General features: G+C 41.3%; 1 protein-coding gene across 7 annotated transcripts in view; it reads right to left on the bottom strand.

The window, feature by feature from the left end:
- DYNC1I1 (dynein cytoplasmic 1 intermediate chain 1) overlaps nt 1-20,816 on the bottom strand; it is a 340,222-nt gene that overhangs the window by 113,547 nt on the left and 205,859 nt on the right. For all 7 annotated transcript variants that reach the window (XM_059074839.2, XM_059074842.2, XM_067042542.1 and 4 more), the window contains 3 exons: nt 19,325-19,487; nt 17,192-17,291; nt 9,064-9,189 (listed from right to left, as the gene is read on the bottom strand). In XM_059074839.2, the coding sequence (XP_058930822.1) occupies nt 9,064-9,189; nt 17,192-17,291; nt 19,325-19,487 (389 nt within the window). The remainder of the gene's footprint in view (nt 1-9,063; nt 9,190-17,191; nt 17,292-19,324; nt 19,488-20,816) is intronic.

Raw genomic sequence — 20,816 nt, 5'->3', positions numbered from 1 at the left:
AAAAAAACTTTCCCGGGCTTCCCTGGTGGCGCAGTGGTTGAGAATCCGCCTGCCGATGCAGGAGACACGGGTTCGTGCCCTGGTCCGGGAAGATCCCACATGCCGCGGAGCAACTAAGCCCGTGAGCCATGGCCGCTGAGCCTGTGCGTCCAGAGCCTGTGCTCCGCAACAGGAGAGGCCACAACAGTGAGAGGCCCGCATACCGCAAAAAAAAAAAAACTTTCCCTGGAAGTAAGGATGATGATTCTCCTTCCACAAATTCTCTTTGATAATAATGCTTTCAAATAATTTCAAAAGTTAAAGAATGGAAAGGTCAGCTTTTTTGCTGAGCCACTGTCTGAAATAAATTAGACACAGACACAAAGTAGAAGGTTTTGGTCAAGTTTATAAAGGGAAAAAATGTCTATTCTTTAGAAATAGATGGCCTGAAGTCCAGAGTGAGTCTGTGCCTAGAATGTAAAGACGCCAAAGCAATGCACAGGCCCTCATTCAGAGGTGGTCGCATCCTAGAACACTCCTGGCAGATGCTAACATGATCTGGGGTACCACGACAGTCCACTCCTGGCTTCTGTTTCCTTTCCTGGAATGGGATCCTCCACACCCACACCTCTGAGGGGCAGGGCTGCCTTTCTGAGACTTCTCTTTCCTTTTAGACCACCCGGTATAATTCAAACCTGCTCCTGCCTAAAATGTTGTAGGCTAAAGGAAAAGCACAATCTGAGATTTCAGAGGATGGAAGATGGAAGCCCCATCTGGGGGGCCTGGATCCAAGTCTTTAGGAGAGATAGCTTTTCACAGAGATGCTAATATAGTCTTAGCTGAAAGTAGAACACTGGTCAGCCCCATCTTCCTTACTCTTGCTTCGGGGTCTACAGAGCGAGTCCAGCGTGGCAAATGGCCTGCGAGTCTGTACAGAATTCAGTGCAGCCACATGAGCTATGTTAGAGACCAGTGGGTTCCGTTATGAAGCCTCTGCCTGAGGCAATCAATCAGGGTAAGTAATTAAGCCACGGAAGCAAATGCATCTATACCCAGTACATGGTGGAAGCAGAAGAGCAAGGATACTACTTCAGCCATGTGTACCAATACAACGGCACCAGTTATCAAAATATTGAGGTTATTTTGTACTTGTTAGAAAAATGCTTTTCCGCACATCCTCCCAGTGCTCCTCTGCTGCAGGTCACCCTGCACCCTCCCTCCTGCACCCTTCAGTCATGACCTCCCCCATTCAGCCACTAAAGATGGGATACTTGACACAAAAGGGGCCCTAATCTATGCTGCCTGGACAATGCCATACAGATTGTCACATATTTTGAATTACAGTCTGCATAGTAGATAATTGTAGCTGACAATTACTGGTTACTTACTCTGTGCCTGACACTAAATGCTTTATACGTATTCATTTATTTGACACTCGTGTATGACTTGCCCAAAGTTATACAGCTTCTAAGTGGTGGGACCCCAATTACAATCCCAGGCTGTATGGCCCTCTCGCCCACTCTTATCCACTATGTGCTTAACTGCCTCCTAGGACTCAGTAAATATCTCATCATCATTTAGTTATGAAACAAAAGTTTGATTGGGAAGATAGAACTTTGGAATTGCCTCAGGTTTCCTCTTCACTTGTCACTTACGTATTAAAAAGCACACATAGGGCTTCCCTGGTGGCGCAGTGGTTGAGAATCCGCCTGCCGATGCAGGAGACACGGGTTCGTGCCCTGGTCCGGGAAGATCCCACATGCCGCGGAGCGACTGAGCCCGTGAGCCATGGCCGCTGGGCCTGCACGTCCGGAGCCTGTGCTCCGCAACGGGAGAGGCCACAACAGTGAGAGGCCGGCATACCGCAAAAAAAAAAAAAAAAAAAAAAAAAAAAAAAAAAAAAAAAAAGCACACATAAGGATCTAACCAAAGAGAGAGAGGAACTGGCCAGGTGACGGCAACTAGGGCGTGGCGGGGATGGGGGCAAACTGAAGAGTTCTTTTGGAGAGGAGACAGCCTCTTCTCAGCTCTAGCCTATTGTTGCTGTGAGGACCTGGCCATACTGGGTACCCCATAAATGTCTGCTGAGTGAACGCATCTAAGTTAGGTGAAAGTTCTTTGCAAAATACTCAAGCAAGGAAAATAAGAATACCAAAATTTAAGCTTCCTTCCATGGGATGGACTAAAACGCAGTAATAGGAAGACAACCAAATGTAAAGAGAATAATTTTATCTTTTCAAAGTATGTTCACCTATTGCTACGCACGGAATTATGTTCCCCTAACCCCCAATGTGATGGTATTTGGAGATGGGGCCTTTGGGAGGTAATTAGGTTTAGATGAGGTCATGAGGGAGAAGCCCCTGTGAGGGGCTTAAGACATCAGAAGAGCTCACTCTCTATTTTCATGTGAGGACATACCTAAAAGGCAGTAGTCTGTAAGCCAGGAAGAGAGTCCTTACCAGAAACCAAAATGGCAGGCACCTTGATCTTGAACTTACCAGCTCCAGAACTGTGAGAAAATTACTTTCTGTTGTTTAAGCCACCCAGTCTATGATATTCTGTTATGGCAGCCTGAGCAGACTAATACACCTATATTATCTCTTTTATCCTCACAATAATCCTAAGAGGTAAGGAGAACCCCACTGGTATTCAACCCAGACCCCTGAAAACACCCATTTCCCTTAGACCAAGCACTTGTGACCTCAGTGAACGGCCAGGTAGCAGGGTGGTGAGGACAAGGGGAGTGACAGGCCGGAAACCTTGCTCATGCTGTTGTCTGGAGCTCAATGCACAGCACCAATAATTACTGGGCAATTCCTTGATGAAGCACAACCACAGAAAGCCCAGTTCAGACCGTTTTAGCACAGAGCATGGCAAGAGGAGGGAAGGGCATTTAGGGAACTGAATAAAATCGTCAATGTTGGGTTGTGTGCCTCCAACTTCTTTGCACATTAATGGGGCAGACCAAACGCTCTTAAGTCTTAGGTAGCTTTGTAATAATGTTAAACTTCAGCTTGAATTTAAAAAACAATGTGTTCAAAGGTGGACTCTCCTGGCATCCCCTGCTTCTAATAGCTCACTTGGTCACGTGTCAGGTACACAGCTCCCTCATTGCTATTTCCAGATGAGGAATCGTCTCTGATACAATCTCTTGGCTGTAATCCTGCTGCTAACTCTAATCTCCCTAGATGTATCCCAATGCTCGGTTTTGCTGCTTCTTAATTTTTGGAGAAGATTCTAGAAAGCAGGCAGATAAAGAATGAGAGCTGGCAAGGCAGTTTCTCTGCTTCCAGCTTCCTGGGCCAAAACAGAAAAAAGTTTCTGCTGTTTGGTTTAATAAGAATCAGTGTCTAGCTCAAGACTCGTTCGTGGGACCAGTCACACTCAATCGGCATAAAAAAAAGTGTTTCCGAGTGTCTGCGTTTCATTTCAGCATATATGTGTTAACTCCCTTTTCTTTTTTCCTAAAGATGCAAAATAGCCCTGCTGTGCCTCTGTTCTTGTCTGATCCATATAATCTGCATCTTTTATGTAAGAGTTTAATTCTATCTTTACGTTGCATGTATTCCTTAATTATCCACAACTGTGTACTTTGAAATGTGTATCACAATCTATACAACAACAGTGAGGTTTCCCCTTTTGTGTTTCTCCATCCTGCAGTCCACCCAGCACTGCCTTTGAAAACTAGCTCTTACATTACTTAGCACGTCCTTGTCTGTGGAGTTTGTTCTCCAATCACTAAGCACCTATTATGTGCCCTCACTTTGTCATCCCAGGAACTCATATTGAATACATAACCCTAGGTATCAAAGAACTTTCTATTCATTCATCCCTTCTCTTTTCTGACCTCTACTGAGTAACCACTCCTTGCCACATTCAAGAGAAAAGCTTAGAAAATGACTTAAAAAAAAAAAAAAATCAGTCAGGCCATAAGGAAGTTACCTGTCCTTTAAGAAAGAATCCTCACGTCAAATTCTAACACTTCTCTGGTCATAATATACCTTGGAAAATTCATTGAATTTATATCTTTGTGTCCATAGCTGTTTTGTTCATTTAGATTATAGCGCACAGTCTGAGCCGGGGGAGGAACAAAAATTGATGGGAGAAGAAATCAAGTTTATTGCAATAAACCTCACAGTTCCACCAGAGACTAGGGGAAGTCTTCTCTCCACGACATGACAACACCTCAACAACTGTCCCAGGGTCACTCAGCAGTGTGGTCAGCTAGGAACAGAGCTGCCAGTCCTGCCTTTCTGTCCACTCCCCTCACCAGCAGCCCACATTCTCTCCTGTGTTCCCATATCACTCCTCACAGCGAGGGTGGGGGTGATGAGGTCAGCAGGAACCTCACACAAAACGGAGCCCTGGATGGCTCAAGCTGTAGCTGCAATCTCACCTGTAACCTTTATAGAATCGTAATGAGAAGCGAAGCCACACATGGTGGGGGGGGGGGGGGAGTCAGCTGAGGATTTTAAACACGGGCACAAATGAGGTTAGTTCACTTCACATCCTGCTCTCCCCTGAAATCAGGAGAGCTTCAGGTCTATGTCAGTTTCAGGTCATCGTCAGATAATCCTCAAAAAGAGAATGCCAAGAACAAAGAAACCAAATCAGGAAAAAAATAAGAGTAAAAATAAAAACCTCTGACCAAGCCAAGCCTCTAAATATAGCTTTTCCACTTACCTCAATGCAGATAATTCTAAGATATATATTTCTGATTCTATTCATTGCATTTAAAAGAGAAAGACCACACCAGGGTAAGCAATGCAGGGTGGTCAGACACATAATCTAATGACAGTGTGTGGAAGCCACTACAGAAGACAGCAGGAGCACTGCCAGATGGTGCGGTGGGGCTGAGTGGCTGATTTCTATGCAGAGTTGCCGATGTTTTCCAAGTACGGATGGCTCTCATTGAAATGAAAATAGAAAATGCAGGACCAGAGCCCACACTAAACATTCAGTTTAGTAAAGACAGAAAACTGCCCACGAAAGTGGAAGGTACTTGGCCTTGCTATTCTCAGTAGAGAGAAAGGAGCCTTCCTCCTGCAATCTTTTTACTATTAGACTAAAAGCCTGTCAGTCTTTGCAAAGGAAAACGGAACTGATATCTGCATCTTGTGCATTTGTTTTCTAGGGCCTGCAACGATGTTTTTCTGAGCCATAGCATTTGTTTGCAACTATACACTTGCGATAGCACAGGGAGATCACCTCTGTGTTTTGTGACTGCCTGGGGGGGTGGGATAGGGAGGGTGGGAGAGAGGGTGATGCAAGAGGGAGGAGATGTGGGAGCATGTGTGTATGTATAACTGATTTAGTTTGTTGTAGAGGGAAAACTAACATACTATTGTAAAACAATTATACTCCAATAAAGATGTTTAAAAAAAAAAAAAACTATACACTTGCGAAAAATATGAAGAATCAAGAGATCAGCAAGAAATGGTTAATGTGATTATTCCAAAATGATAAAAGTACAATCATCATAAGGCACCCGTAAGCTCCTCCTTACCCCCAGTCCTCTTTCTTACTAAGAAAACTAATTTTGAAATTATTGGAACATCATAGGAGAATGTGGAAGCACATTCATTCTACCCAATTTCAGTGAGATAATGTCTGGAAAGGACCAATTGTAGTAAATAAGCTTCACCAATGAACAGGAAGGATATAAGAAGAAAAGTGATAGGTCAGTGAGCGGCGGTTTCGGTTTTTCTCAGGTGTATTTTAATTCTGTGGGCTCTCCAAAATGCCCCCTGCACTACCATGGTTAGTGCATGGTAGCCAAACTGCCCTTTCTACTTTTTCCCTCCACCTCACCTTCATCCACTAAGTCACCTACACCTTCCCTGGCTGCCTAAGTTACCCCTGCTTTGGTCTCCCAACAGCTCTGTCATACTCAGTATCACGGCACTTTTGTTTTCTTTTGGCAGTCACTGATATTTACCTGGAGGTGATCCGAACTTCAAGGAGATCAACTACAGCAAGCTGTGTCATTATCCCAAAAGAAATGGCACTGTCCAACGCACGTTGTGTCGTGTTCAATGTGGTCTTGAGTCCACTCCTGGAAAAACAACTCTAGGTCTTCTGACCACCACAGAAGCAGATCCCACCAATAAGTGAGCTCAAGGAAATAAGTGTGTGTGGGAGGAGGGGTGGGGCGTGGAGGTCTCCACCTCCTCCAGGTGAGGTGAAGCGGGAAGGGGCAGGGAGTTGGTAGGAAATTTCTCAAATAGGGTCAGCTGGGAGGGCATCAGAGTAACAAAGGCAAAAAACGCCACTCTACTTTGGACCAAAGGGGGAAAACCAATGATGGGCCATACTTCCTAATAAAGAAGCCAACTAGTTTCATCACCTATCACCCCCTTTCTTCATCTCTCCTCTACATTTCAGTGGTTTTCAACTATTGTTGCATCTTCAACTCACTTGGGAGCTTTTAAAAATGACCAGACTGTGCCCCAGACTAATTAAATCAGAATCTCTGGATGAAACGCAGGCATCAGGAGGTCTTAAAGTCGCCCAGGTGATTGCAATTGATCAAGTAAGATGGAAAACACATCTCTGTTCCATTTTTCTCTCTATTCACTTCTCCCCAGACCCCTATGCCACACACCTGCGTGGTGTTAACCGGCTGAATTCCTGACTAGTGAAGCAGGAGGCAATACACAGGCTTCAGAGTAAATGTGAGGTGACTTCAATCCTGGCTTTGCTATTTACAGAAACCTGCCCGGGTTCATGGCCTCTCTGAGCCACAGTTTCTCATCTGGGGAGCAATGGGAGCTTACCACGATGAATGTAGATTCTTAAAACATGTTAGCATCTTTTTTGTTTTCAGAGATCAATGTCACAGAGACATTCCCATGTCCTCAAATTATTGTTTTTTTCTCACCTCTTAGGAAAGCTCCCACTCAAGGTCTAATAATTTCAAAGTTGATCACTAGCCCAAAGTGATCTGAAATCAGTAGGACTTTAGGAGTTGTGAAAGGTATTAGTTTCCTGGATTGCTCTGAGGTGAAATCTAGGTATGATGGTTAATTTTATGTGTCAACTTGGCTAGGCTGTAGTACCTAGTTTTTTTGGTCAAATACAAGTCTAAATGTTGGTGTGAAGGTATTTAGATGTGATTAGCATTTGAATCAGTAGACTGTTCTTTTGCACATGTCACTTAACCCCAAAGTTTAAAAGTATTAGAATTCTCCCCTTTCTCAGTGAGAATGCTAGTAGAGTTTAGGACCCCCAGCTGCTTCTGGTCACCAGATGAAGTGAAGATAATAGTAGGAATCTGGGGAATACTGAGATAGTTTAGTCAGCATCCTTTGTTAAGATATTCAGAGTACTTCTGACTTAAAAAAAAAAAAAAAATCAAGGGTGTATCTTCTAAAACACATATATTGGAGCATTTAAGGGGGCAACTAAAAATAAGGTTAAATGCATTTTGGTGAAGCTTTTAGTAAATGATTCCAAAGATACCAGGAGATGAAAGAATGCTCCTTTCAGTCAATACCTGTATTAACCATTGTGTGATAAAACAGATAATTTGAAAATTCCAGTTAATTCCAAAGACTTTTGGAATTTGCCTCTTCACTCAGCATTAGTATTAGTTCCTACTGACCTGTTGCTGTGCAATGTTGTGAATATTAAGCACATTATCAAATTGTTATTACCACAGGCTACCTTTCATCAGTTAATATAATAAAATATTTAAATTATGATAAACATTATGTACTTCGACCAAAACAATATAGTGTCACTTCTTAAATTAAAAAAAATTCAATATATGCTTTATACAATACCAAAATAGCTTAAATAGCACTCACTGTTTTTCAAAAAATGTGCTTCTGCTTATCCCATAATCCTTTTAGTATTTTCTTGGTAATTCAGCAAAACTCTTTAAACTGAATAAAATTAGGATTTTGTCCTTCTATGTTTACAGAAAGAGCATATCAGACTGACAAATTTGATAATCCAAAAAAAAGAAAGAAATAAACTGTTCTTATTTCAAAGGTTCAAAAAATAAAGGTTATTTACTATGCAGACCAGGACTTCTTGTTTTTAAGATAGCAAATTAGAAAAACATGGTAAGAGTTAGAGGTTACTCAATCAGGTTGAAGCTGGGACTTTTACTCCAGCAGCTCTTGTTCCCCAAATTATATCTGATCATGTTCTAAAGTCTAAACATATTTTAGTTCAAAAAGATACTCAGCTCTTAGATATAAAATGGCACTCTGCTTCCAAATATCAACAGGTTTACCCATCCTCTTCAACTAATGTATTTGTTTTCAGAGTAATCTGCCACTCAGGACCTCTGAATCGTAATATTTGAGGAATTGAAACTTTGAGCTAAACTATTTGTTTGCATTCTCCTGTGCGTAATCACAGGAGAGGGGCATTAATAAAGGGGTTGGTGTATTGGCCACTACCAAGGCCTATTATTTCAGCAGAGTCATGGCAACAGGGCAAAGCCGAGTGTGTGCAACTGGGACATAATTTCAGCCTGTATTGTGTTGAATGGAAGAGAAGACCAATGTGTCAGCAGACACAAGCAGTAAAATATCCCAGACTAGTTGCAAACCGGAAACAGTATCTATATTTCTCAACAATTCAAGAAAGATAGTGATAAATCTTACCCTAAACTGGCTACAAAAGTATTATTACCTGTAAAGCAAGATGGTGCCCGTAAACTTAAAATTGGCGAAATCCCATTGAACTGCATTTCAGAGAGAGGACGGAACTTGAAATGGTATTGCTCTGAGGGTGTCCACGAGGGTGGGCAAACATACGTTCCTGCTAAGCAGAGGAAGTGGTACACCCGGATTTCTTCCTAAGTGCGAGGTCTTTATAAACTCATCATCATGGGGGCTGTTTTAAATGGAAAGAAAATGACACACAGTCCCCAACTAGGCTTCTGAACTGTTTGGAGAGGGTTGCCACTTTCCCCAGACATTAGGTTACTGTGGGGGAATTTTCCAAAATTGTCAACAATTCCATTTTTAAACTCGGTTTTTCTTCTCCACATAAAACAGATGCGAGGCAGCATGAACTATATTTGGTCTAGTAGGAGATGTAAGTTTTTTTTACATTGCTGACTCCTACCTGACAGTGGAAGACATATTCTGGTGTGGTTTTCTTAAACTTCATGTTCCAAACCAAGGCCACTCCATCTGGTTCATGGGGAGCATCTTCGTTGTTGTTGTAGGAAGCGACCATCAGCTCGGGGTACTGGATGGAAGAGGTCACAAGGATGGCTTATGCCAAGATGACAACACAAGGAAAACATTCTTATTCCAACAGACACATGCTATATTACATACTTTAAATGGCACTTTCTTTTTAAGTTGTGGCATGCTTAATACCAACTTCACGTCTCAACCCACTGCAATCTGGTTTCTACTCCCAACAAACGTTCCACGTGTGCTGCCACAGTCACCAGTGACTACTAAACTGCATGCACTGCTGGATCTCTCTGGGTTATATGACATTTGGGCTACTCCCTCCTTTCTCCTATGTTGGCTTCCGTGACATCTTTCTCTCCTGATCTTCTTCCAAACTACTCTTTTCAGTCCCTACAGTTTCTTCTATTACCTATATTCCAAGCGGGGCTGTTTTCTGCCCTTATTTGTCTCTATCCACACACTGTCCCTGGATGAACTCATCAATAGCTTTAATAAGCATTAATATATCGACAATATTCAAATCTTTATCTCTAGGCTTGATTTCTCTCTGAGGTGCAGATTTTACAGCTACTGGGGCCTTCTCAAGGCTGTCCATAGACACGTCAGATGCAATGCATAGGAAAGCGAGCTTGTTGCCTTCTACAAAACCTACTGCTCTTTCAACATTCCCTCTTCCAACATTCATCCCTTTAGTGCTTTGCACTGACATTAACTAGCTGTCCAGGCCAGACACTCCACGTTCATTTTTATTTCTCCCTCTTTCTCATCTTCATATACTGTGTTTCACTACTTCCTCAATGGTAATTCAAATGCATGTTTTCTTTCTATCCTTAAGATCAGAGGGCTCCTAAATGAATTTCTTTGTCTGGATGAAGACGACAGTTTTTTAAATGGCTTCCTGCTTCCAGGCTTGCCATGCCCTACCCTCACCTACTCCACTCTTCATCCTTTGTCAATATGATTTTACAAAACATACATTTGGCTAAGTCACTCCTCTGCTTAAAATGCTTTAATGGCTCATCATTACTTTCAAGATAAAATCCAGGTCATATGGGATCCTTCATGATCTGTTATTTTCTACTTTCTCTGCTTAATCTCTTACAACCTTCCCTCCCTCCTCCCAACCCCATTCTATGACCCAACCTCCCTGGGCTAGTTCTGCGGTTCACAGGTACAGCCTCTGTACCATGAGTCTGATACTCTCATTGGAATGCCTCTTCTGTGTTGGCTACATCAGTAACTTATTCATTAAGACTCGATGCAGGCATCAAGGCCTCCAGACAATCCTATCTAACTATCCACCGCCCCTGCTTGCCTCTCATCAGCTCCCTTAGCAATTATGTGTGTCCCTCTATTAAAGCACCTGGCAAACTGTATTATGGCTTTTCCTGGTCTATGTCTATTACTAGATTGTAAGCTCTTTGAGTATAAGGACTTGTTTTTATTGACCTCTGAATCCAGAGTATAGTAAGTCCTAGCACACTAAACTTGTGCCAAAGTCTGTTGAATTACAAAAGGTCTTTCTTATGTTAGTAACCCTGTGCTCAGTGGCAAGACCTTATCTTTAATCTTTTGTTGTTAAATAACGCCAACAATTAAAAGCTCAAGTAAAAGAAACACAAGTAGTAAAATAACAAAGAGGACTCTACAATGAGTAGAAATACCTACTCACCATACATGACCTCTACGCTGAGTGTTACAAATAAACTGAGGCTGAATCTCATGGCAGGTATTTATGAGTTAAAGTACATTTCATGAAAATGTCATTCCTACCTGGGATTCCCATAAGGCAGCTCCGTTAAAAATAGCATCAGGATTATAGAAGATCATACCAGTCTTTGCTCACAGGTGATTTTTTCCTTCTTTTTCACTACACTGCATATATTTAACATAAGACTGTCTGTATAAACTTGAACATCAACTTTTTTTCTATCAAAAATAATTAAACCTAAGTCTTCCATGTGATTGTATTCATTCTCTGAGCTCCCTCAACTTAAGAAAGCTGCAGAGAGTTACAACTTGCCAGTTGGTACAGAGCAAGTATAAGCCTACAACGACACACACGTATGTGGCCACCAGGGGAAAGTAATCATTCTTTATTAGAAAACACTCCTTAGCGGATGAATCAAAGGCCTGTTCAGAAAGGCCTTTGATTCGAAGCCCATTCAAAGAAACTAACATCCAGATAAACACAGAAGTCTCCAGACTGTCCATCTGAAGTTTAACTATGGCACATGTGAAAAGGCAACTCTATAAAGACCAACACCACTACCACAGTGGCCAATGGACAGCCAGATGTGTCTGGAATTAGACCCACAGCTTCACATCTGGGTCTCATCGCTGGCTCCTACTTGCAGTTCTTCTTTTTTCATTAAAAAAATACTTTACGTTATTGGGTTTAAAACTCCTTTAGAAAACAGGGAGAATTTTTGTCAAATACCAGTGAAATGCTTTTGGTGAAATATCTATAACTAGGATCAAAAGGCCTAAAGATACTGATTAACTCTTATCTCTTGAAAGTGTCTGTGATTTCAAAGTCTCCTCTAGTATGTTTGTTTGAACATGACTAATCATAGTTTCTTATTTTCCAATAAAATGTAGTAAATCTCTGCATGATTATTTAAACTTTAAAGGTTAAAATTATTATCTGAAAGGGAATATTAACTACTAGGAAGTTTGTGATTACTCATGGGGCTGAATTATCTAATATTTAACCTAGGAGAATTTTACCTGGGAATTACCAGATCTGCTCTCAAGCTGCTTTTTCTTTTTCTTTTTTTTTTTTTTTAAACATCTTTATTGGAGTATAATTGTTTTACAATAGTGTGTTAGTTTTTCCTTTACAACAAACTGAGTCAGTTATACATATACATATGTTCCCATATCTTTTCCCTCTTGCATCATCCTCTCTCCCACCCTCCCTATCCCACCCCTCTAGGTGGTCACAAAGCACAGAGGTGATCTCCCTGTTCAAGCTGCTTTTTCTTATAAAGAAATAAAATCTGACATTTATTGCGAGGAAGGAACCAACATGTTTTAAGTGCCATTATGTGCCAGACACTGGGCTGGGGAGCATGTTCACTCATTTGATCCTTACAATTCTCTAAAGTAAACAATGGTTTTCCCACTTCTACAGACAAAGAAGCCAAGGGTCCCTGGGTAAGGAACTTGTTCTAAGTTAAGCTGCTAATAAATGATAAAGTGAGACCCTGCTTGGAGTCTATTTGGTTTCAAAGACCATGTCCCTTCCAGCCCACTGTGGCATGTGTCAAGTGCCCCCCGCCCCCATGAACATGAGAGGCACTGGTACCAGGTAAAATGTGGGGCACGAATTTCAACAGTAACATTCTTTGCTTTATAGGAGCTCATCACTTAGCAGAGGGAGGTGAGACACATGTATGAATAACTACAACACAAATATAAAAGCAGAACATGCTAAGATGGAGATACAAAAGGAGTTCTATCAAAGCACAGAGGAGAAAATAACTACTTTAGTTGGAATGGGGTATGGTAGGGAGTGATATTGGAAAGGACTTCTGAGAAGAAATGAGACTTGATTGGGCCTAGGTGATTAGGAGAGAATGGCTAGGTGATTAGGAGAGAAGTGAGAGGAGAGTATAGACGAGGGTACAAATATTGATGCAGAAAATCTCTCTTGGGTGTCTGCCTGGTTCACAGTGATTCTCCCAATCTTTGGAGATTACCTCAATACACAGGTGTCTAACTTCCCAGGGACAATTAATTCATTGCAGGGTTCATACCTGACCCAGCTGGGGCAATCACATTCTCTAACTTGGCTACTGTAACTTTTGAGCTGAGACACAGAACCCATGGGCTGGCAAATGAGTCAGCTTATGACAGCATCTGATTGGTGAAGTCTCTCAAGCTGCCCAGATTCATACTCCTGAGTCCCCGTTCTTCATCTCTTCCATGGATTCCCTGAGTACCCTAGTAGCTCTCGAATAAATTTCCATTTTTGCTTAAGGTAGCCAGGTAAAGTTTTCTTGACTAATGCAGTGGAGAACATATTCAGGAGACAGTAGGTTATAGCACCTGGCTGGGAGGCAGGTTATGCGAAGAGATTAAAAAGATAAAAGGGCTGCAGATGCCTCAGGGCATCCTCACAGAAGTCACTGAGTACAAGCTAATGATTTTAGACTTCACTCTGGGAGTCGTACTCTGCAACTACTAATACTACTAATTCTACTACTACTTTAACATTTATTGAGTATTTTTATATACTAGACAGTTTTAAAACTCTAAGTGTTTTAAATACATTTACTCATTTAATACAATAAGCATTTGAGCTAGATATGATTATCACTTTATGAGTGAGGAAACTTAAGCCAAGAAAAGTCAGGTAATTTGCTCAAGGTGACACTGAGAGCAAATAAGTAATCTTTACAAATAGTAAACTGGAAAAGTACTTACAATGACTCAACAGTGTAGAGAATTGAGGCAGGAAGACAAGTTAGGAAGCTATTTCCTAATATAAGCAAAAAGTGGAGGGCATGACATAAAGTAGGTATCAACTCCACATGTAAGTGGATTTGAATTGGTCATAGTGGGGGTCTTTTTGCTACCGTGAATTTGATTGGGTTTTGCAATTAAATGAGCTATCAAAAATTACTTGAAGAGGGGTGGGGGAGGAATGGAGTAGGAAGTTGGGGTTAGCAGATGTAAGCTATTATATAGAGAATGGATAAACACCAAGGTTCTACTGTATAGCACAGGAGACTATATTCGATATACTATGATAAACCATAATGAAAAAGAATATAAAAAGAATGTATATATATGTATAATTGAATCACTTTGCTGTACAGCAGAAATTAACACAACATTGTAAATCAACTTTACTTCAATTAACAAAAATATTACTTGGGTTTGTATCTTGGATGACTCCAAGGTTAGAGGATGCAACTTACATGTGAGAGGAATATACATGGTGGGAGTGAGATCATAAGTCTGGTTTTCTATATGTCTGCCAAATCTGTCATGTGATATGTGGATAGTATTATTGACCCCCTGTGCTAAACAATATTCAATGAATAGCAAAGTTGACATAATTCCCCAAGCACCCAAATGTCTTCCAGGGAATAATGTTTGCTGGATATTTTGCAAATATCGCAAACTTAAAGTGTTCTTCTTGTTTAAGAAGTACAAAAGGTCACAGCAAAGCTATGCAGGAATCTTATGGTTTCTTCCTTTTTCCCCCTCTGTTCCATTCTGTTCCACTCATAATCATCCTAAGCATACATGTCTCTACTAGACGCTAAGACTATGCCTCTATCCTTTTCTTCTTTCTTAATATCATTGGATTGCATGTAGATTCACTCAGAAAGTCTCTTCATTCCATATGTATGGAAACCTGGTCCTTTGAAACCCAAAATTGTTATGATGTAGGAACTAAGGGTTCTAATTCCTGTTTCTTATGCTCCAAAGAAAATACATTTTTCAGAAATGCAAACCCCTTCCCCACAGTGTAGATGGCAGGTTACACAAAAATGAGGAAAAACAGATGCAGTCTCTCTATGGTGGAGTTTCTGCCCTTTCCAGTTTCACCTCCTGCAACAAAAACGACACACAAGATCCTGTGTGGAAACAAACCTATCCACAGGCAACAGGGCCCACCACACGCTGAGGCCAGGCAGGGACCAGCCCCACTCATGAGAGCCCTACTGCCTTCTCAGGGAGAGTTATCAGTGAAACCTGCCTTTGAGGAATGTGTCAGATAAGGTTCCTGTGTAATTTCCAGACTCTGAACAAGTGAACAGGCCGAGCTAAGTGTCTCCTCAGCCTTGATCTGCTTTCTGCACACACACCCTAGCATGCTCACAGAGCACCCACATGCTGGTGGGAAGTGGCTGGCCACACCCTGCTTGTATTAGCCTCTGCAAGAACATGCCCTGTGTGCTCTCTTGTTTGGATGTAAAGAGAGATTCAAGGGGAGAGAACACTTGCCCACTTTGTGGCTGTTGACAGTCTGGTTGCAGGGGATTACATTCCTCTTCAGTGTTCCTGTTCTCAGCATGACTAAATGGGGCTCTTCACATCATCTGCTTTACTGCGCTGCCTAGAACACACTCTTCTCCCCTCCATTTGTCTAATCCCAGTCTTCTAAGGTGCCCTGTCCAACCAGAGACAGACTCCAACCCCCAAAGAATCCTGAAAGCACTTGCTCTCGGCCCTACATCACTCAGCACTTAGAACCTCCTTTGGTTCCAGATTCATAAGCCCTTTGTGGGAGGCACTGGTAAAAAGCATACGCCTGGAAGTGCTGAAAGACTTGGGTTCAAAGCCCTGCTGTACCACATCCTAGCTGAGTGACTGTTAGTAAGATATTTAGTTGCTCTGAGCCTCAATTTCTTCAGCTATAAAATTAAAATAGTAACAGTGGCTGCCTCCCTTGATGTTGTGAGGGTGAAATAAGACAATGCCTCCAGAGCAGCTGGCACAGTGCTTAGTATATAAGAAACACAAATTAAAAGCTAGCCATGATAATTATTCCCAATAAAAGCATAGACTATAAGAAAACAGAAACTGCGCTGTGTATAAATGCCCAGTACTTACCATTCCTATTTCCCTCATTGCTATTATGTCATTGTCATTATAGGAGGGGACATAGCATGGTCATCAAGAATGTGAGCTCAGGAGTCAGACCACCTGAGTTCATATTCTGACCTCACCACAGTTAGGCTGTGTGCCTTTATGTGCATTATTTAACTACTCAGTGCTGGGTAAATTATATACTAATTGAGTTGGCCATTAAATTGGCTTTTGGTAAATCTGCCTGCTTCCACTATGAATGCTACACCAAGGAGTTTAGATTTTTTTTTTCTTGCAGGCAATAGGGTGTTTTAATCCAGGGAGTGAAGTGATCAGATTTGCATTTTTAGAAAGATTATTTGGCTAGATGTCTAGAGGGAAAACTATAGGTGGACGAGTCTGGATGTAGAAAGGACATAAGAAGGTTAGCAATACTACAGGTGTAAGATGATGACTATATGAGTGGCAAAACGGACAGTCTTGGTGACAGACTGGGTCTGGGAGATAAGGGAGAGAAAGTTTCTAATGTTAATGACGAAAGTTTTGTTTTAGGTCCTTGGGTATACTGTGATGGCTTTAACATAGAATAGAGGAGGCAAAAACGGATTTCAGATGTGTGGAAATAATGAGTTAGTGATTAGTTTGAGATTCTATGGGACACCTGAATGGATCTGCCTGGTGCATAAAGTGGAATTCAGGAGGGAGATTGGGCGGGGGATAGAAAAAGGCTGCCCACGTGGTGGTTGAATCCATAGCAGTGGAAGAGATCTCCCACAGAGAGCATGTCGAGAAGAGTAAAGGTTGAGGGCAGGACCCCAGGACCACGAGGGTAGGAGAGGAAAAAGAAGTCTTGGAGGAGCTCGAGAACCAAAAGAGAGTTGAGTTGTGGAACTCAGTGGAAGGATAATATTTTTAGAAGTATGGGGAAGTCAACAAAGCTGGATGACAAAGAGAGGTCAGGGCAGATTAAGGCTTAAAAATATCCACAGGGGCTTCCCTGGTGGCACAGTGGTTGAGAGTCCGCCTGCTGATGCGGGGGACACGGGTTCATGCCCCGGTCCGAGAGGACCCCACATGCCGCAGAGCGGCTGGGCCCGTGAACCATGGCCGCTGAGCCTGAGCGTCCGGAGCCTGTGCCCCACAACGGGCGAGGCCACAACAGTGAGAGTCCCGCATACCGCAAAAAAAAAAAAAAAAAAAAAATCCACAGGATTTGACAAGTAGGAAATCAATGGTGACCTTAGTGAGAGCAGTTTTATGGACAGAATGGCCTGGCTCCTTGTCTGGTACCCAGTAAGTACTCAATGTGTATGAATAATAGAGTAAAAAATTTAAACTGAAACTTCAGGAAAATGGGAAAGAAAACCAATAGGCACAGAAAAAAATTGCAAGTTAGTGAACACATCCAAAATAGTGGAGCAAGTCTCTCTTATTTTTTTTAAATACAAATGCCATGAGAACACATGTCCAGTTTGTCCCATCCCAGCAACAATTCTTACCTGGAGAGACCAGTCCATACAAGTGACTACTCGGTGCTTGGACCAATGCTCATCGTAGAACTGACGACTGAAAGAAAGGTTGGCTCCAGCCTGGACATCCCTAGGAGGGTTTAAACATCAAAGACAAATACGATGCTTCAAAACGGGGCTTTATCTCTAGTGCTCATACTGAAAGAATGAAATGGCAAGAGCATGGCGCACAATCCTCTCTAAAGCCAAAGCATCCATTTAGACAGCAAACTCTGATCATAAATGAACTCACCTTTCTGCAAAGCTCTCTCTAACCTGGCCCAGAAAAGGTTTCCACATGTTGTTGCAAGCCTGGTGTGAATGTCAAATTTGTTTCAGGTTCCTATCTTGAGCAGTTCTAAAGCATTCTCCTCCCCCTAGTAAGCTCTGCCTTGAATCAGAGTTTACAAGAAATTTCCCAGCTCTCAAGGAAGTGCAGCACATTTGGAGATTCTTTGGTATCAATATCACCTTATCTGGCCTTAGACCAGAAATGATACGTGTGTTTCTCTTTACCTGTAATTTCTGACTGAAGGTGGCAGTTGCCTCCTTGCTCAATAGCAAGTGAAAAGTTCCACTGTGAGACAGGCCTGCTGGGGAGTGAGGGATTCACCAAACACCTCAGATACTTAACATAGACCAAAATAGCATCTGGGGGGAGGAGGATTACACTTTGGCTACTGTTTACTTGGCTGATATTCAACTGGCTGGAAAACCTCCTCTGAAGAACTCTGCACTGGTCATGCATTTGCTCCACAAGACTGAGTGTTTAAACTGAGTCATACTTGTTCTGTGTCAGTAGCTATGGGATCAGCATAAAAAGCTGCCTATACTCCTTGGGCTTCAGTTCAGGAATTCTTCCACACTCACCTTTTTTTTTTCTGTTCATTTGCTTCATTCCATTGCCTTGCTCCCTGCATCACTTGTCCTATATAGTTCTTGTTCAGACTGGGTGACTTGACCTCAGATTAGGTATTTGGGCTCCAAGCAGCTGACTTATTATGACTTTTTTTTTTCCCCTGCTAACTTTTCCTCAGCTCCACCACTGCAAACTCAGGCAAGAGGTACGTGCACCCAAATATCTGCCAGGAACCCAGTATAACACTGTGCCAGGCACCCAGAGGGAAAGGGGACTCAGAAAACTAACTGAGCCATAGAGTAATGGCTTTTTAAAAGAAAACAAATATAACACATATATTCAAAATATTATTTTAAAAGAAAACAAATGTAACACATATATTCAAAATATTATTCTCTTTGATGTATTCTAACGATGCTGTCAACTGTTTAGAACATTTTTAGAACTCCCTTTTGAAACTGTTTTCAGAGCCACTGTTACATTGCCTTGAGCATCTTCAATGATGATAGGTTGGCCTTTGACAATGTATTTGAATTTTAGAAGTAGTAAAATGTCAGGTCTAATGAAAAAGGCAGGTAATCTCATCTTTTCATATTGTTCTTGGCCAAAAGAAATTAGTGGCTAAAAACCAGCTATATCTCTCACAAAGCTCATAAAGTGCCTCCAATTATCCACATGAAGATGGTTGACAGCCCCTGCCGAGTATAATACATATGTCGCAGTCACAGGGAAAGTCATTTGGGGCCATTTACTTCTAATGGTTAGTTAAAAGTAAATGGCAGTTGTATTTCCTAAAAAGCATATACACATAATCTTATGGCATCAAAAGAGGAAAGAGTTCCCAGCCTCTGTTTGCTGTCTCCCACATCAGTTAAGGTCTCCCATATCTCATGTTTATTTTCTTTGGCTTCCTGTTTGCTTAGACATCAAAAATAGATCTACTGGATATAACACAAATCTCCTTTTGCTGCTGATGTTTTCTCAGAGGACAATGTACATGACTCTGCCAGTCTCTATCACCTGGACTGTTCCCCAGATATCAAGTTCAAAAGCATTTCATGGCAGCACATGATAATTACAAGGAAACTCTAAGCCAGAAGTCATAACCAAAGCCCTCAGTCAAAGCTGTTCAGCGAGATCAGCTCTGGAATGTCACACTCCTCTGATTTGTTAGGCTTGGAACTTGCCTACTCAAAACATATGTGAATTTACAATCAACAGATAACTTATCACAGTATTTTTTAAAATGCACACAAGAAACTAACCCATCTTTTTCCTCTAACTCTCGACCACTATAGTCAAAGAAGATGTCGGAGTCTTCTGCCAGCGCTCTTTCAATTACCCGTATTGTCCGATCAAAAAAGATGAGAAATTCCTCTGAGTGAAGGATCTGCTGTTTTTCTTCCTCTGTCAGCTCCCTTGGAGGAGCTATTTATGTAAGAGATTGTTGGGAAAGAAAAAAAAAAGGGGGGATAATTAAAACATTTCAAGAGGAATCCAACTCTTGAAAGACATTGCTTATCAAAAGAGTGATAAGACACAGTGAAATAAACCATTGTTAATATTAATTCTAATTTACTCTTAAATTCACACCAAAGGTTTTTGAGATGTCTTCACTGACAATTTTACAAAAAGATTTCATATGTGGACTAATCACTATTTTGAAGAGTTGAAAAATATTACAAATGAAAATGATTGGTGTGTTTTAACAATGAGTTCTGAACGTTATTTTCTTTAGAACTGAACTTGAAAAACAGCTCAAATAGTACATAATAGAGAAATCTATAAAACCATGTATATTAGATTGTAAAGCTGCTCATACTAAATAATTAAGAACTATCTATAACATGATCCAGATAGCACCTTTCCTCTTTCTACTGATAAATTCATTTTATTTTAGATAGTTACTTGGTAAGGCTGATTGATTGTTATATAGATTCTCCTCAAAAACTGAAACATGTCCTTCCAAACCCACCTTTACCCGAGATATCTTCTGCTTTTAAACAAACATATGGAACAAATAAATGCTATAAGACACCTCATAATTGTTATTATACCTTACTTTTCCAGCATGGTTAATCTTATAAGACTAAATTTGAAGATACAAAATAAGGCAAAGAGAGATTAAATAACTAGCAATATGTCATAGTGTCTGAAAGTCAGCTCATCTCAGAGTCACGATTAGGTTATACAAACTGTTCCTTCAGTAGCAGGGTTTACATAAAACTATAGAGGAAAGATTAGGAACTCCCCCAGAGTGAGAAATCCCTAAGGGCAGAAACTGTCAGCTGAACCTTTGTGGTTCTTCAGGAACCCCAGTTCAACTTTCATGCAGAGAGACTTCAATAAATGTTTGATCAATTACTCTTCCAGTAGGACCAGAAGCTCCTGGAGTTTAAGCTATAAGAGGAGGGTAGTGCATTAAAACCATAGGGGTCCCTGGTGGAATGACTTACCCACAGGATTTCCCAAACACTTCCACAACCATCCTCATAACCAGGACTGATTTCAACCTGGCCACATGGTCAGAGGAATCATTTAGGTACAGCCACCTATAGCATAATGTTTTATGGAAGTGTTATTTGATTTGATTAATGGTATCTTGACGCCACTGTCCTGAGAAATCTGAAGTGTCAAGAAGCCCTCCTGCAGAGCCATGGAAGTAGATCTCAAGCTTCAAGCTTTTGTTTTTTTTTGTTTTTTTTGTTTTTTTTGTTTTTTTGTTTTTTTTGCGGTATGCGGGCCTCTCACTGTTGT

This window comes from Kogia breviceps, chromosome 9 (assembly GCF_026419965.1).
Source record: "Kogia breviceps isolate mKogBre1 chromosome 9, mKogBre1 haplotype 1, whole genome shotgun sequence".
NCBI lineage: Eukaryota > Metazoa > Chordata > Mammalia > Artiodactyla > Physeteridae > Kogia > Kogia breviceps.
This window is presented reverse-complemented; position numbering and strand designations above follow the sequence as displayed.